This window comes from Phyllobates terribilis, unplaced genomic scaffold (assembly GCF_046119375.1).
Source record: "Phyllobates terribilis strain yellow unplaced genomic scaffold, ASM4611937v1 Scaffold_2__4_contigs__length_985480577, whole genome shotgun sequence".
Lineage (NCBI taxonomy): Eukaryota > Metazoa > Chordata > Amphibia > Anura > Dendrobatidae > Phyllobates > Phyllobates terribilis.
This window is the reverse complement of record NW_027362762.1, coordinates 498,356,159-498,373,660: the sequence shown is the minus strand read 5'-3', so window position 1 is coordinate 498,373,660 and position 17,502 is coordinate 498,356,159. Positions and strand designations below refer to the sequence as shown.

The following is a 17,502-nucleotide window of genomic DNA, read 5'->3' as shown; positions in this document are numbered from 1 at the left end:
GTAAAATCCTGGAGGGTTTCCGAAGAGGTGCTATACCAGAGTATCTGAAGAAGAATAGCCTCATGATCCAATATCAACATGGGTTTACGAGGGACCGTTCCTGTCAAACTAATCTGATCGGTTTTTATGAGGAGGCAAGTTCTGGACTGGACAAAGGAAATGCAGTGGATGTTGTGTATATGGACTTTTCAAAAGCTTTTGATACGGTTCCACACAAGGTTGATACATAAAATGAGAACAATGGGGATAGGGGAAAATATATGTATGTGGGTTAAGAATTGGCTCAGTGATAGGAAACAAAGGGTGTTTATTAATGGAACACACTCAGACTGGGCCTCAGTTAACAGTGGGGTACCACAGGGGTCAGTATTGGGCCCCCTTTTTTTTTAACATATTTATTAATGACCTTGTAGGGGGCATACAGAGTAATATTTCAATATTTGCTGATGACACTAAACTCTGCAGGGTAATCAATACAGAGGAGGACAATTTTATATTACAGGAGGATCTATGTAAACTAGAAGCTTGGGCTGATAAATGACAAATGAGCTTTAATGGGGATAAATGTAAGGTAATGCACTTGGGCAGAGGAAATAAAATGTAAAATTATTTGCTTAATTGTAAAACACTGGGCAAAACTGTCACTGAAAAAGACCTGGGTGTATTGGTGGACGACAAGCTCACGTTTGGTGGTCAGTGTCAGGCTGCTGTTGCAAAGGCAAATAAAATAATGGGATGCATTAAAAGAGGCATAGATGCTCATGAGGAGAACCTAATTTTACCTCTATACAAGTCATTAGTGCGACCACACTTAGAATACTGTGTACAGTTCTGGTCTCCGATGTATAAGAAAGACATAGCTGAACTAGAGCGGGTGCAGAGAAGAGCGACCAAGGTTATTAGAGGACTGGGGGGTCTGCAATACCAAGACAGGTTATTACACTTGGGGTTATTTACTGTGGAAAAAAGAAGGCTTAGGGGTGATCCTATTACTATGTACAAGTATATGAGGGGACAGTACAAAGACCTTTCTACTGATCTTTTTACTCTGAGGCCTGAGACAGGGACAAGGGGGCATCTTCTACGCCTGGAGGAAAGAAGGTTTAATCATAATCACAGACGGGGATTCTTTACTGTAAGAGCAGTGAGACTATGGAACTCTCTGCCGCATGATGTTGTAATGAGTGATTCACTACTAAAATTTAAGAAGGGCATGGATGCCTTTCTTGAAAAGTATAATATTACGGGTTATATATACTAGATTCCTTGATAGGGCGTTGATCCAGGGAACTAGTCTGATTGTCGTATGGAGTCGGGAAGGAATTTTTTCCCCAATGTGGAGCTTAGTATTTGCCACATGGGGTTTTTTGCCTTCCTCTGGATCAACAAGTTAGGCTATGGGTTGAACTAGATGGACTTAGTTTTTAAGGTTGAAGGAAGACTTACTATGTTACAGTGCTCTGGTTAGCGGCCACAGATTACTGATGTGGCTACTACACTTCTTGCCCTGTGAATCTTTTTACTCGTCTCTAAAAGTTGCCTATCCTCAAAGCATTGATGAATTTATTCCATAGTCCAAAACAATTCATATGCAAATTCTGCACCCATGTGTGAACATAGCGAACCCCTTTTTATAGCAGTCGTTTTTCTCATTTTGAGGATTTCTGTGATTCACACCAGAGCCAGGTAAAGCACATACATTCTGCACAATGGTACAGTATGGGGTATTAGTGTCTTTATATGACAATGGCTTGTTATAGTGTAAGCATTCATGTTTCACATTGTGATTCGTCAGCTATGAATGTTGTTTCCTCTTCTCAAGAGACATTAGACATAAGTATGCTTGACTTTTTTATTAACAGCTTCACACTGACAAGAAGCAAATTAGTGTGGGATTCATCGGTTATCCAAACGTAGGCAAAAGCTCTGTGATCAATACACTGCGTTCCAAGAAAGTCTGTAATGTTGCTCCGTTAGCTGGTGAAACAAAGGTAAGATGAAATGTGTGACTCTTTGTGTTCTGTTTTTTTGCTTGTATATTAGGTGCCTTTAAAGTGTTGTGTGGTTAGTCTGTTCCTTTTAGAAATTTATTAAGGAGATTCTGTATTCTAAACCCCTTTTACAGCATTACAAATTGATTCAATGCTGGAGTGGTATTAAGCCCCTGCTTGTTGCTTTCCATCTGTTTGCCAGGAGCCTCTCTGATGGAGACCCCATGATTTTACCTTTCCACTTTTACCTTTTACACTGGCTTAATTTTAGCCTCCTTTAGGCTGGAATCACTTGCAGTTCTTGATACAATTTTTGGAGACCCAACACAGGATTGAATACCAAAGAGATAATTATTTAGTCTTTCTGGATCCACTTCAAGTTTGAAGAACAACATCCAAATTTCATGCCTAATTCCAGTCTAACACATTATTTGAAAACATTGCCAAAATATACAAAATAAAACATAATGGGGAGACCGGCCCCTGATGGAACTTGGCGTATCAGAAATTTACTGGCAAAGGAAGAGACTTGCTAAGTGCCTTTACTGTTTTCTTCTGGGGATGCAAAGAAGGGATTTAGAAGTTTGCATCGAGAAAGCTTGGCCTATATATAAATTCTGGGCTAGCGAGAATTACATGCAAAAGGCCTAGCTAATGGTGGGCTTAACAATTCATTTCCAATCACTATTGAAACGGTCTCCTGTACTCTTCACACTAGCTGTGGAACCAACCTCTGGATAAATCTACGGTCTCCTTCCCCATTATCCTGTAGACTGTAAGCCCACGATGATGGGTTACTCTCCCCCGTACTGTCATTGTTAGTTTGTGCGTGGTCATTTTTTATTTTGTTGGTAATGCCTTTTCACATGTACAGCACTTTGTTTCTTTTTAGAGCACCATTGATGCCAATGATAATCTACGACATCAGATCTAGATGTTAACTGTATGCTTAATGAGGTAGTCCTGACGTTAACAGACCAGCTCTGTGCCCTTAGGAAAATGTCTCAACGTTTCCTATTACAAAATTAATTTAAGTAGATACTCTGTTTTAGGTTTACATGTATTTTCTGACCTCTGAGGAAGCGTCTCCTTTTTTTCAAGGACCCATTCTTTTAAATGTAGAATAAAGCCCCCGTCTCACATAGCGATATCGCTGCTGAGTCACGGTTTTGGTGACTCACCAGCGACCTCACCAGCGATGTCGCTGTGTGTGACACTTTGCAACGATCAGGCCCCTGCAGTGAGGTCGCTGATCGCTGCAAAGTGTCCTGGACCATTTTTTGGTCGTTGGCCTCCCGCTGGCCAGCACACATCGCTGTGTGTGACCAGCGGGACCAACGATCTGGCTGGTAACTATGGTAAACATCGGGTTACTAGGGGCACGCGCGCACTTAGTAACCCGCTGTTTACCATGGATATCACTCTGCTACGGTAAGCGGAGGCTCCCGCGCACCGTAGCAGAGTGGTATCCATGGTAAACAGCGGGTTACTAGGGGCACACGCGCACTTAGTAACGCGATGTTTACCATAGTTACCAGCCTGCTCCTGCTTGCAGCAGGCTGGTAACGGGAGCAGGACATCGTGGAACGATCCTTTCCATGATATCGCTGCACCCCTGATCGCTGGTGAGCCTGCCTGTTTGACAGCTCACCAGCGATGTATTAGCGATGCAGCAACGATCCCTGACAGGTCGTATCGTTGTTGGGATCGCTGCTGCATCGCTTAGTGTGACGGGGCCCTTAGTCTCCTTTCTCCTTTTTTCATGCAGATTATCTAACGGATATGTAGCCTCATATCAATATTTGATCCATAACTGAAGAGAAAAAAAATACTTGACAGTGCGTGGATGACTAACACCAACGTGTGAATAAAGCCTAAGATTGAATAAAGTGCAGCAGGCCCTTTACAGAGAGCATTGCTAACCAGTGTCGTTCTGTCTTAAGCCCGCCATACACATTAGATGGCTGTCGGAAAAAAGTTGGTTCAGCTGAACTATCAGCTGGCAGCCAACTCTGCTCCTCATACACGAGCGCTCACTTGGCTGTCTGTTCCTGTGCTGTCTGAAAGAGACATGTCTCTTAGCTCTGGGAGAACAAAAGACGTGGCAGTCCAAAATCTGCCATGCTAGAACCTTAACTCCCCTGACTAATAATTGTCTGCTGCCCCCATACACGTCAGACCATCAGTCAAGCTAGTGGATTTCAGCAGCTTTGGCCGACATTAGTCTGTATAAGAGGGCTTTTACTCTGCTCCGAGATGTGATTGAGTGCAAGAATCCCTTCACACTATTTTCAGTGTACGTTGGGTATATGCTGCAAGAGATTCCAATGTTTTTTAATATCGAATTGATATTTAATGGCGTTATCTGCTGCCTTAATTCATACAGCAAAGATATGGTATTCCTGACATCTTTTGGCCCAAATTGTACTTTTGATGTATGCTCCTAGAGGTTTCCCACCACAAGCAGCGAGCAGACGAAGCAAAACTTAGTGTGACAGTAGTCCTATGGATGAAGATGTTTAATCCGTAGAGTCTAAAGCTGATCATTATTCACACAATGCAATATTTAGCAAATGCTGTCCTGACTTTATTAATGCAAATGACTACAGTTCTTCCTTTTTTCTCCCGTTTAGGTTTGGCAGTATATTACACTTATGCGTCGAATATTTCTCATAGATTGCCCGGGCGTAGTTTATCCGTCTGGAGATTCTGAAACAGACATTGTTTTGAAGGGAGTGGTGAGTATGGACCGAAATGATTGTCATGACATGTATGCATTCAGCTTGGATACATGGGAAGTGGATAGATTTTATAAGGCTTGTCAATGAAACCATGGACATGGCCGCTATTGTCAGTTAGGTTCTCCGGAGTTTACTAATCTGTTTTTATCTACTCCTGTACCTAAATCTCCAATTTTTGGGCTTTTCTTAAATCCTGTTTGTAAATCTTATGGAGTGCTAAATAATAAGATTGTATCAACGCCTTAAAGGGGTTATCCTCAACTTGGACAACCCCTTCTCATTCACCATGTTTGGCCCCGTTAAAATAAAAAAAAAAAGCTTAAACTTTCCTCACGTGCTGGCGCCATTCCAGCGGTGTTGACACTCGCATTCCCGGGACTCACGTGAGGTTGTTGCGTCACACGAGCCCTGCGCTCAGTCAGCACTGGTGTCACTGTCCCCGCCTTTATACCTATAAGTAATCAAGAAGAAGTGAGGGCTGCGGCTGGCCACTCACTTGTCTTCTCTTATGGGGTAAATGGTAAGTTCTGCAAGGTAAAATTACAGATTGCTCTGTTGGTGACCCTTTACCATCCTTCTCAATAGAAATTAAAATAGTCTTGTAGTCCTGGTGTATGAAAATAGTGTATGGTGTGGATCAGCACCGTTCCTTGTAGTGGCCTTTGCTGAGAGCTAGGGCTCACCTCCTATTCAATTGTAGGGTTATCAATATGAAAGTTGTTTTACAACCTCTCTAACTATTTTTTTTTATTTTTACTTTGTTAGGTACAAGTGGAAAAGATTAAAAGCCCAGAAGATCATATTGCAGCTGTCCTTGAACGGGCAAAACCAGAGTACGTAAGCAAGACTTATAAGATAGATTCTTGGGAAAATGCTGAAGATTTCTTGGAAAAACTTGCCTATAAAACAGGAAAGTTGTTAAAGGTCAGTGAGCCTGCCTTTTTTTCTTTGTGTGGTTTTATTAGAATTGAAGTTTCTTAACTCTATGCAGTTTTAAAGCTTTCTGCTATTCGTTTCACACTGCAGACAATTCATTGCCTTTTTAACTTTTTTATTTTTTAGATTTAATGTTAAAGGAACCTGTCTGCATAGAATTTCTTCTGGAAGTTATGACAGTACAGGGTGTGTTATTGCCGTTTAACCCCTTCCCAACCTTGGAAGTACTCAGTATGTCCTGGTTGGTAAGTACTTACCGACCTTGGATGTACTAAGTACGCCCAGGCGATTTTGCGTGCACAGAAACTGTGCATGCGCAATCACCAACAGGTGTCAGCTGATTCTGACAGCTGACTTTCGACACGCAGTGCCAGGAGCGGTTCCCGTTTCCATTTTTCAGGATCTGGGGCCATTAACCAGCGTTCACAGGAGTGTTGTAATGACAGGCACAGGGGTCTTTTGCAGACCACTGGCTGTCAGGACAACCCATCAACGCCCTGCAATCATGTGATGGGCTTTGGGAATGACGCGCTTCTGGCCGCAGCATGTTAAATCCACCTGTGAAGAGATTGAGAGTGGGATTTAACAGGTTAACAGCTGCAGGTGGAGCTCCGATCCTCTTGCGGCTGTTAAAGGCCCAGGACGGCTGATTAAATCTGCTGTTATGTTTGGGGAAAGATATGGGTTCAGTGCTGGAGCCTGTATCAGGGTAGTCAGGGACACGACATATGACGTAAATATACATCCTATGTCTTGAAGGGGTTAAAGAGGTTATTCTGCACCAGGACAATCGAGAAGAGCCAAGGTGAAGCGCCAGGATTGGTGCATCTAATGGATGCGCCATTTCTGGGGGCAGCTTAGGGCTGGTCTTAGGCTGGGAAGGGGCCAATATCCATGGACCACCTTAGCCTATTAATATCAGCCCCCAGCTGCCTGCTTTCCCTTTGCTAGTTATTAAAAATAGTGGGGACCCCACGTGTTTTTTTTAATTATGTATTTATTTTACACTGTCCCTACGCTAGTCAGTGCACAATGGTGGCTCCACCCCTGACCTGGCGGTTATACAGGCCGGGTCACGTGTTGCGCCGGTCAATCGCTGCCATGCCAAGTGGCTCTGGAAGTGCCCACAACCTAAAAGCTTGTTGATTGGCTGTGCTGTAGCCTTTCAAGAAACTTTATTCGGCACCAAAACCGAACAGTAAATCAGACTTCTGGGTAAAAGTCTGTGTTTGGAGTTCGGTACCAGACACTTGGTGTCGTTACAAACCCCAAACTTTACGTTTCAGGTTCCCTCATCCTTACTTATTGACCTAATTCAGACAACAAGTCTGCTTCATTATGTGCTAACGAAGTGTCTGCCTACATTGGAACGAATGGGAAAGGGCTTGGTCATAAATAGCGAGTTCTAAGCCGATTTATTTTAGGTATTTTGTTTTCTTTTCAGTTCCTAAACAATGACCAGTACTTTTATAGCCTGTCGACTCATTTTAACTTTAGAGATAACGTTTTCTTTAATTGCTATTGTAGGGTGGAGAGCCAGATTGCCAGACTGTTTCAAAGATGGTCCTCAATGATTGGCAACGAGGGAGAATACCTTTCTTTGTAAAACCACCTAATGCAGAGCCACTGCCAGAGGTACTTAGTTTTTTTTTTCTTTATCTTCCCTATTTACTCTCCATCTTTTTATGATCAATCTAAGGAAAAATAGTTCATCTCTCCCTCAAACGCGATTGACGTTTCCAAAGTATCCAGTTCTTTTATGCATAGCAGCAAGGCAGAGTCTCGATTCCATAATTCAATTACCATGAGTTGGGGCTGAAAACATAAGAGTATATGCACATGACGTTTTTTAAGTGCTGATCTATCTGCTGAGTTTCTGAAGAAGCTTCAGGAAACCGCCAGCAGTGTATTTTCTATAGCGTTCTCTTTAACATCTTTGCTTCATCCTGTTGCTTTTTTTTTTTAAGCATTGTTTCAAGCGGAATTCATGTCATGTGCACATACAATGCATTCCTTTTGGTTTTTAATACGGTCTAATTTGCTTTTATTGATGGATTCTTGCACCAAAGCAACCACTTTTTCTTCATATTATCTTTTCACTTACAATGTGTTCAATGCAGAATTTCCGCAGCTGTTATATTGGTACTAAATTGTCTGGCTAATGCTGAAGCTATATCTGCTTTGTAGCTGGCCTATGTGACTTACCCTAAGGATACCTTTACACGATTTTTTTTTTTTGATGTTTTGACCCCCAAAAAATGCATTTTTTTTTTTTTTTTTTTGGGGGGGGGGGGGGGTTTGTTGCATTCTAGGTGTTAAAAGCCAAGTGATTTATTAATCATCTCAAAAACGCAAGTCACAATAACATACATGTGTTTTAAGAAAGACAAAGAAAACCGAATTGAGGTCTCTTATTTTCCTATTGGGTTTTAACAAAAATCTGGCTATAGCTTTTAAAAACGAATACATAGATGATGAATTCACCTTAGTGCAGGCTTTAAAGGGGTATTCCCATCTCCAAGATCCTATCTACACCTGCTACATATTGGGATAGGATTTTGGAGATGGGAATACTCCTTTTAACTTTACTTTGTAATCCTGCAATCTGATGATGCCGGTCGCCCTGCTCCCCGTATGGACGCACGCTGCTAACTTTTCCACTGGTCCTGTGAAATAAGATAGGAGTTCTTTTTAATATAGGGAGATGGGGAAAATAAAATACATTTATAATTTAACGTAAATCCTTGATTGATCTGTTTCATTTAATTGATTTGTTATCAAATGAATAGCTGTAAGATTTTGTAAATTTGTTTACGACTTGTCCATTTTCTCACTAGCATCAGCAAGCTTCACTAGCAGCGTCTGCTGGTACCAGTGTGAATGAGGAAAATCTTGGCGAGGATGAGACCATCACCGAGGCCCAGGAAGCTGCTAATTTGGAAAAAGAAGAGATAAAGGAAATCCTGTCAAACGTCCGTCAAAACTATGGAAAGCTAAACGTTGCTCCAGAATTTTCCCAGGAAGACTTGGTGCCTATAGAAATAGATGGAATGTCAGACCTTTCAGAGCTGGATTCACAGGATGATGACGACGTTGTGTCCGAAGAAGAGGACGATGACCAAAGTGGACACCTTTCTGAAAGCGAACATGACGCCACATCAAGTGCTGATCCTAAAAATGCTGCAAAGCACAAATCAAAAGCATTGCTTCAAGATCTGGACGATAAAATAGCCAAGTACAAGAAATTTCTGAATAAAGCAAAAGCCAAGCGATTTTCTGCTTTAAGGTATTGTAAAGCGGTTTTATCTAAAGTAGAATATATTTGACTCTTCTCATTTTAGGCATTATTGGGTCTCCTGCTATCAGGTCTGTCTTTAAAGGAGTTATTTCTTAGTGGACAACCCCTAATTAATGACCCCAAGGTGCTGCATGAAGTAATGGATACATTTATATGTTCCCAGCTGGCTCTGCTCTCAGCCCTGGGTCCCCTGCCATTCTCGTGACATAATCTCACATGACCGCTGCATGATTCACATTTCTTGTTGGAGTTTAGGAAGCACGCTGGGGTCATTGATAAAAGGTTGTCCAGTAGCAGACACAACGTTAAAGTCATGTTTCAGCATTTTGCTTTCTAGCTGTCCTTCCATGTCCAGATTAAGGGCCCGATTCATCAAAGCTTTTAGGTCAAAAAAGTGTAGGAACAGCTTTGCAAAGTCACAAAAGTTTGGCCCAACTCTGAGTTCCACCAAAGTGTTGCAACTTTTGACTTTTTCACACCAGTTTCTCCCAGCTCCACCAAAATGGGCGCAGCGTGCACAAGACTCCACAGCTTGTCTAATTCATGATGAGCTGTGGCGATCTGTACACCAGAAATCTCACTCCGGTCCTTGACTCGTCAGACGCTCCAGATTCATGTAAAGGCGTGCACCTCTTCATGAATCAGGAGTGTCTGACTCCACAGTGCACCCTCATCAAGATAGTCTTAATGAATCGGTCTAAGATTTGGGGTATATGGAGTAACACTTCTCCCAAGTAAAGCCAGAGAAAAGTGGAGTGGTTGTTGATGGGACCCAGTCAGATGGCTTTTCTCATTTTCAAATTCCAGGCAGCTGCTCCTCATTTTCTTTGCACTAGTTTTGATAAATTCTGGTGGGCTTAATGAAGAAAAGGCCTGTGGCAGGCAATGTTATGGATCTATGCTGTTTGGATCTGCAATATGGTGCACACAGCCTATACTGTACTTTTTTTCTTACAGTATTTGCTCTGATGTGTCAATCAGAGCCATTGACTTTGAATAGAATTGCATTTCATGGCTTGATCACCCCCCTCCCCCACTCCAATGTAACTCCTCCTATCTGCGATGGCTGGGCATTAGTGTTGAGCGAGCGTGCTCGTTTTAACCCTTTAAACTGCTCGCCGAGTAGTTTCAGCTTGCTTTGTATCTGTCTGAGCCGCCGCGGCTGCATGTGTCGCGACTCTTAGACAGCTGTGACACATGCAGGGATTGCCTAACAGCCGCAACACATACAGCCGCGGCGGCTCAAACATAGATGGCAAGCAACCGAGCGTGCTCCTTTAAAGGGTTAAACGAGTGTGCTCGCTCAACCCTACTGAGGATCCAAGAGATCAGCACATCACCCTTTATGACTTTTCCAGTGAATAGATGACTGTAATAGCCCTTTAAGATTTACCCAGACTTCGAGACATAACCTTCTGCACTCACTGCTAGATTGGTTTGCAACTTTCGAAAATCACTTTGTCCACCTTTTCACGCCCAAACTGATCTTGGCTGCTTGCAAAGTCTTGGCATGTCTCACAATTGCTTTTGGGTGAAAGCAGCATGTGACCCTTCCCAGATATTGCAGCTAATGTGTTGAGTGCCCTCCAGGGTACAGCGAGTGCCAGGCTGTACACCCACTGGCTGGTAAGGCTGGGTCCTAGGATCCTGAAGATGGTTACTGAGGCATGAGACGTTGCGGAGGGCTCTGACGGCTGTTTGTGTAGTAATTCTAATGATTCACCGCTTGCTGTTTTGGTTGAGGTCTTTCCAGGGGCCAAATGAATAAGTAACATTCTCTCGTTAGCACTTGTGCAAGAGAATGAAATCTACACCACATGTTCTGAAGCGCTGGGACTGGAGCCATCGGATCTGCTCTGAGATATTGACTAATGAAATATTGGTGTGATGGTACATTTTTAGGCTTACTTTAAATGAAAAGTGTAATTAAGACATTAACTCTGGTATTGAAGTCTGTGAAAAGGCTGTTTCTTGTTTAAACACAAAATTGAAAAAAGTATGTTCTACACATAAAAGTAACGGCGAGGAATTTTATTGTTAGCCTTGATCCCTGAGTGAGAGTTTAATATCTAGTTGATGTTTCCAGACTGAGGCCATGTTCTCAAGGCATTTGTTCGGCCCAGTCTGCTGTTGGGGAAGACTGGGCACCCCTATTCAGATGAGTCTGCTGGGCCTGCAGAGTTCGGTCAGTCATGTGTGACCATCCAATGAGCAGTCTCGTACTGAGATTTCAGTCGGCTTTCTTTTACAAAGGAAGAGTCCATGTCCGTGCTGGATGGAGGGCAGAGGCTGCCATTGACAATTCAGGAAGGTCCCTCCTATAACAGGACAAGTTGGTGTTTAGAGCACCAGCATGTCCTCGTTTTCTCTGTAGGCATCAGTAGCTGCAAATGCCAGCTAAAGCCCATCAATGAACCGTGAGTGTATTATCTGGAAAAGGAGGCCTATTCCATATTATTTTGTATTTTACAAAACTTACTGTTGAATGGAAAGAAGCAGATGAGGCTACTCCTTTAAAGCCTCTCTGATTGAATAAATCAGGAGCAGGACCTGCAGCCCCTGTAACGGGCACTTCACACAAGGGGTATGGGTACCTCTGGATGTGTCGTTTCTTGGGTACAAGAGAATGCAGCATAGCTAGATACTGAATGTTGGCCATAAAGCTGAGCAAATCTTTTATGAACATGGCATACACCGTTCTATAGGTCACTATTACTGATAACTTACAAGTTAAAGAGTGACGTCCAAAATGCTTGAGCCCTGAGATCAGCATGTTGGTACGTTAACACAGTAGTTTTCATGTCCTGCTCTACTACCATACAATGGGACAACTTCAAAGTGAATCTGTCAGCAGGTTTTTGCTATGTAATCTGAAGACTGTATGCTGTAGGGGTTAAAACCAAGATTTCAGCTATCCCTCTTATCAAGGTCAGTCCTGTCTACTTGCAATGATAGTTTTAGCACCAGAAGCTTATTGCTCAGACACAGAAGCATGTGAGCCCAAGTCCAACTCCACCGCCTTCTGTGGTAAGAACCTCACTGTCTATAGCTATGTACACTGAGAGCCTCTTGTCCGCTGGGTCAGCTTTCTCAGCTCTGCTGCATTGCTAAATGTAAAAACTGTCAGAACTGCTACACCCCGTAAACTAAGTGATGCATCATTGGATTCAGCTTCTCTTTCCCTACATCATGCTGCTCTCAGATGAGGTAAAACCTGCTAACAAATTCCATTTAAGGAAAATTAAAGCTATGTTCACACATTGCATTTTTTTCAGCGTGTTTTTGAAGATTTTTTATGCAAATTTTCTGCTGCGTTTTACAGTACCAGCAAAGTCTGAGATTCCAGGAATCTCATGCACACACCTTGGTTTTTGTTTGATCAGTATTTTGTGCCTTGGTTGGGTTTTTTACAGAATAGAGCAGGTCACTTCTTTCAGTGTTTTTTCAGCATTTTTCACCCATTGGAAGTAATGGGCGGTGAAAAAAATCCTAGTGTGATCATAGCTATCAGATTTTGCTGCGTTTCTAGTGAAAAAAAGCAAGTAGAGCAGTATGTGAAACACACTTATTTTTGTGATTTTTACCATCTTGTCTTGTTCACCTGAGGTGGCAGCTTGGATTAGAACAGTTAAATTAAATCAAATACGTGATCTGTACACAGTAAACATTGGCTGAGCTAGGTGTGAGATTGAACAATTCCTGTGGCCCACGAAGGTGTGAAATTGAACAGTGACTGAGCAGGTCACTGGCAGACCATAGTGTGAAAATAAATAGTGTCCTACAAACTCAATGCACTGCCAGTGTCTTAGGTAAGCCATTCCTGAACAATTCACCTACCCCACCAAAATACACAGCAAAAAACAAGCAAAATTCCGTACAAACCTGCCTGGCAAGAGATCAGGCTTTGCTGCAGAAAAAAAACCGCTGATAAAACGCAATGTGTGAAGATAGCCTAAGAGTGCTCTTTCGTTGGGTAAAGTGATTTTTCAGCAACCTTAAAAATCTTTATTCTTGGCAGCACCAGGGCATGTGCTGCTGAGAACAATGACAGTCTGTGCTCACAGAACGATCTACTACCAATTGTTGTGTTGGCCTGTTTAAACAGGCTTTCAATCTATCAACAAACATGTTAGGCGGACGTTTAACGCCACAAGTCGGTAAGTGTAAAGCATGCTAAGGCTTGTAGTACTTTACAGTTTTAAACCACAGTAGTCTATAGAAAAAATGATTAAATAAATATGGTGTAACTTTGCCTGTCTTTGCTTCTGAGATTGACATCTATGTCAGCTGAATCTGCCAGTCAGTAGTAGGCCTGGCCCCTCACATTAAACCCTGTCTGCCTCTGTGGGGTATCCAACATGTACCACTTTGGGACATGAGATGCTTGCCACGTATCGTACACCTGTCCTATCCTTGGGCAGGGGCATGATATCTTGTCGGCGACCAATGGACACCACATCACCAGCACCTTCTGACCTGGACGCTTGAGGCATAGGATGACGCCTTTAACACTTCTAACCCTGTAAAGTAAACTTGGTATCGCGCTCATGTTTTTTCTTTCTATATGGCCAGTTTAATTTGGCTTTATTGATTTGTTATGTACATCGTGTGCCAAAACTTTCCTTTTATAGCTGCGTCTAATTAGTTTTTAATTTTCATGTACTGGGACAGAGCATTTGTACGTTTCGGGCACACATGCAATGTGTTGTTACATATTCCACTGACAAGTGTTGGTTTAGAAGTGGAAAGTACACCACATCACAATGTGTATAGACATATGTCATCCCAAAATAATCATTAATGAAACCTAAAAGCGCGGCTGAGGAACACATTATGTTTGAGAATCTGTTGTAGCTCCACTTACGCCTGGCCGTAACTCAGAAGCTACTGCTCGCTTTCCTGAAGGATGTAGAGATTCCCAGAACGCTACGACAATGCTGGCCTTGTCTTTATACTGCTCAGTTACCATAGTGGGCCTAGGAGCAGTGAAGAAAGCTGTGGACATCCCTCAAGATCCTGAGGCCATCCCCCCTCCCTATGCAGAACACACATGCACATATCAAGCCAAAGGAAGCAAGTCCTGTTTTCTCCAAGCAAAGAAGTACCCAAAATCACAGATTGTTCAGCCGGAAGGAGAAATGACATCTTATGCAATCATAATAGATTTTCGTGTCAAATTGAATAGTTCTAGGATGAGGAGGATGTCTCACCAACTGTGTCAGTAAGACACTTCAATTTACAGCGGACCTTAAGGGGTTCTGTGGTTAGACAAATATGGATGCTTTCTCCCAATACAGTCTCTGTTGTCCATGTTTAATGTTATTGCTCAGGTATTTAGCTGCAGTCCCAGGTATAGCCCAAGGAGGCCCACTGTGTTTTGGAAGAAAGTTGACCACTTTTTCTAAACATACTAAATCCTTGTAAATGTCATAAAACTGCAAACACCAGCTTAAAGGGAATCCATCAGCAGGATTCTACACCCCAAACTATATGCCTATGTTACTTTCTCAGACAAGTCCAGCAATAACCATACTTGGCCAGTCCACCCCTGTTAGGGTATGTGCATGCGGTCAGGATCCACCTGTGGCCCGACATTGCGGAATAGCATGAAGATGAGTGGCATCATTTTTTTTTTTTTTTTTTTTTTTTTTTTTTTTTTTTTTCCACCTGCGGACTTTGCTCATAAAGGTTAGGTCTATGGGGAATATCCACATTCGGACCCGCAAGAGAAATTGAAATTGTCCGTATTCACGGGTGATCTTCAGGTGCCCAGATACGCATAGTGGACATGGGATTTCTAGAAATCCATCCACTATGCTGTAACATATGGCCGTTGCGGGTTTGATTCTGCATAACACACAGCGTCTCTGGATTGTGTGCATATACCTTTACTGAGAAATTAGTGTTTGCATTTATATATAAATAAGGCTCTAGCTATTTGTAGATCTGTTGCCTCTGTCACTCCAGCTCTATTCCCCACTCAGTGCCACTGCCTCCTGCTTGTGCCTGAAGTTACACAGCAAAGAGGCCGTCGGTCAAGCTGAAGGAGGAATGGGGAATGCAGCTCTAATGACAGTCTTCAGATGTACAGCCTCATTTATATATCCACTCTATTCTACATAACGGGGGAACAAACGGACCACACAAAGGTATTGCTGGACTTGTCTTGGAAAGAGCTACAAGCACATATAAATAGTTTAGGGTGTGAAATCCTGCTAACAGATACCCTTTAAATGCTAATTCACACAACTACTTTCTAGTTTTTGTATTAGCTGCAAGTTCCAGTTTACCTTACTCAAAATAACCTCATAACATTTGATAAAACCATTCTACAAGGACAGTGAAAGAAATAAAATAGGTGAGTTTCAACCATTGTTAAATCCTTATTTCTCCTCTTGCTTCTCTTTTTAGACATACCCTAAAGCTCACAATATGCATTAGATGTATGTGCACACATTGAGTATTTTGTGTTCAGAAATTTCTGCTCCATTTCTGCATCTCTTGGCAGGACAACGCAGCCTCAAAAAACGTTGCGTTTTTTCAGTGTATTCAATGGGTGAAAAACGCACAGACAATTGACATGCTGCAGATTATTTTCTGCACCAATTTTCAGTTTTTGAGCTCTTGTTTTTTCCTCCCCTTATTCCAAGAACCATAACTTTTTTATTTTTCCATCCTCCTAGCCGTATGAGGGTTGTTTTCTGTGGGATAAGTTGTACTTTTGAGTGATACCATTCATTTTATCATGTGATGCACTGGCCAGCGGGAAAAAAATCCAGGTGCGGTGAAATTGCAAAAAGAGATCAATTCCTAAATTGTTTATTTTTTTAAGTATCATGTTCACTACATAGTAAAACTGATTCGCTCGTGTCGCCATTTCCTAGACCCATAACAATTTCGTTTTTTGGGATATTGGGCAATGTGAGGGCTTACTTTTTGCACCCTGAGCTGACGACGTTATTGATACCATTTTGCGGTAGATACGCTGTTTTGATCACCTCTTATTGCAATGTTGTAGAGGGTCAAAATACATAATTTTGGCTTTTTTTTTTTTTTTTTCTCGTTCTGCCGTATTTATCTATGATTTATTTTATTTTTTGATAGATCAGACTTTACAAACGTAGCGATACCAAAGTGTGTGTTTTTTAAATGGGGCAAATGGGGGGTGATTTGAACTTTTTGCGTTTTTTTTTTTCTCCATTTTAAAAACTTTTTTTTTTTTTTTCTACTGCATTGTATAGTCCTCTTAGGGGACTTGAAGCCGTGAGCGTCTGATTGCTTGTGCTATACAGCTTCAGAACTGCTTTGTTGGCAGAAATCACAATCTCCTATGAATGCTGACCATGGGTCTGCGTTCATAGGAGAATCGTTTTGACAGGCACGGGGGTCATCAGCAGACCCCCAGCTGTCATGACAATCCATTGGCGCCCTGAGATCACAGTGACACGGGCGCTGATGAATGACGCGCTTCTGACTGGCGTATGTTAAATTCTGCTTTCAGTGATTGACAGTGTGATATAACTTAACAGCTGTGGCCAGAGCACCGCTCTACCTGCAGCTGTTGAAGGCACATAGTGACAGATTTAATCAGCCATCATGTGCAGGGAAAGATGTGGGCTTGGCGTGCAAGCCCGTATCAAGGGCAGGGACATGGCCTTTGACGTAAATGTACTTCAAAGGTCGTGAAGGGGTTAATATAGATTAAACTCTTTCCTTGCTTGTAGAAATCTGTCTTGCTGTTTTAGAGAAATCCATAGTTGAGATTGTATTCTTGTTAGTTCCAAGCTCTCCTGCCTCCCATCCTATGCCCTGCTTTCTGCCTGCCTCCTTTCTCTGACTGGCAGGAAACTCGTATGTTAGTGACCTTTCTGGCAGACAGGAGGCAGGCCGCAGTGAATAGGGAGGGAGGCAGGAGAGTCTAAAGTGCATTGCCCACCCACTGCACTTGTACAGCATTTGCATCAAATTTTAACTTATGGGGTTGTCCTGTCCAAATCGCATTGTGTGCCGTGAGGACTTGCTAGTTTCTGAGACGGGAACAGAGGGTATGTATGCTTTATACAGACTCCTGGCCATCTGGCCAGATCTCCACACATTTGTATTGAGCAAGGCCGCGCCCTGACTAGTGATGTGGCTGTCCAGTGGGTGTGGCTGACAAGTGTATGTACCGAGGCCGTGCCCCCAGTGTGTGTGCTGGGGGGATTCCTAAGTCTGCAGTCACACAGAGTGACTGCAGACATCGATTTGGACCGGATAACGCCTTTAGGGCTGGGAGGAGGAGTGAAGCGCAATGAAAGGAACAGACAGATACAGATGGAAAAACCTGTATCCGAGCTCTGTAACAAGTGCTTTACCTCACAGCAGAGCTTGATTCAGATGAAGACAGCTCAGCTTTGCTGTATAATAACCTCCATGTTGCTGCAACTTGTCTGTGAGCTAAAAAGTGAATGAAGAGCAAGAACCAATTTCTGTGCTGTGATGTCAATGGGAGAAATCACTCACCGCCCAGCAAACAATGAATTGTAAGTTACAGATA

At 42.6% G+C, this 17,502-nt stretch overlaps 1 protein-coding gene across 1 annotated transcript in view; it reads left to right on the top strand.

Annotated features, from left to right (window-relative positions):
• The window catches only part of GNL2 (G protein nucleolar 2), a 40,243-nt gene that overhangs the window by 20,901 nt on the left and 1,840 nt on the right, over nt 1-17,502 (top strand). The window contains exons 9-13 of the mRNA XM_073665887.1: nt 1,863-1,991; nt 4,625-4,729; nt 5,498-5,656; nt 7,196-7,303; nt 8,506-8,954. Of these exons, the coding sequence (XP_073521988.1) occupies nt 1,863-1,991; nt 4,625-4,729; nt 5,498-5,656; nt 7,196-7,303; nt 8,506-8,954 (950 nt within the window). The remainder of the gene's footprint in view (nt 1-1,862; nt 1,992-4,624; nt 4,730-5,497; nt 5,657-7,195; nt 7,304-8,505; nt 8,955-17,502) is intronic.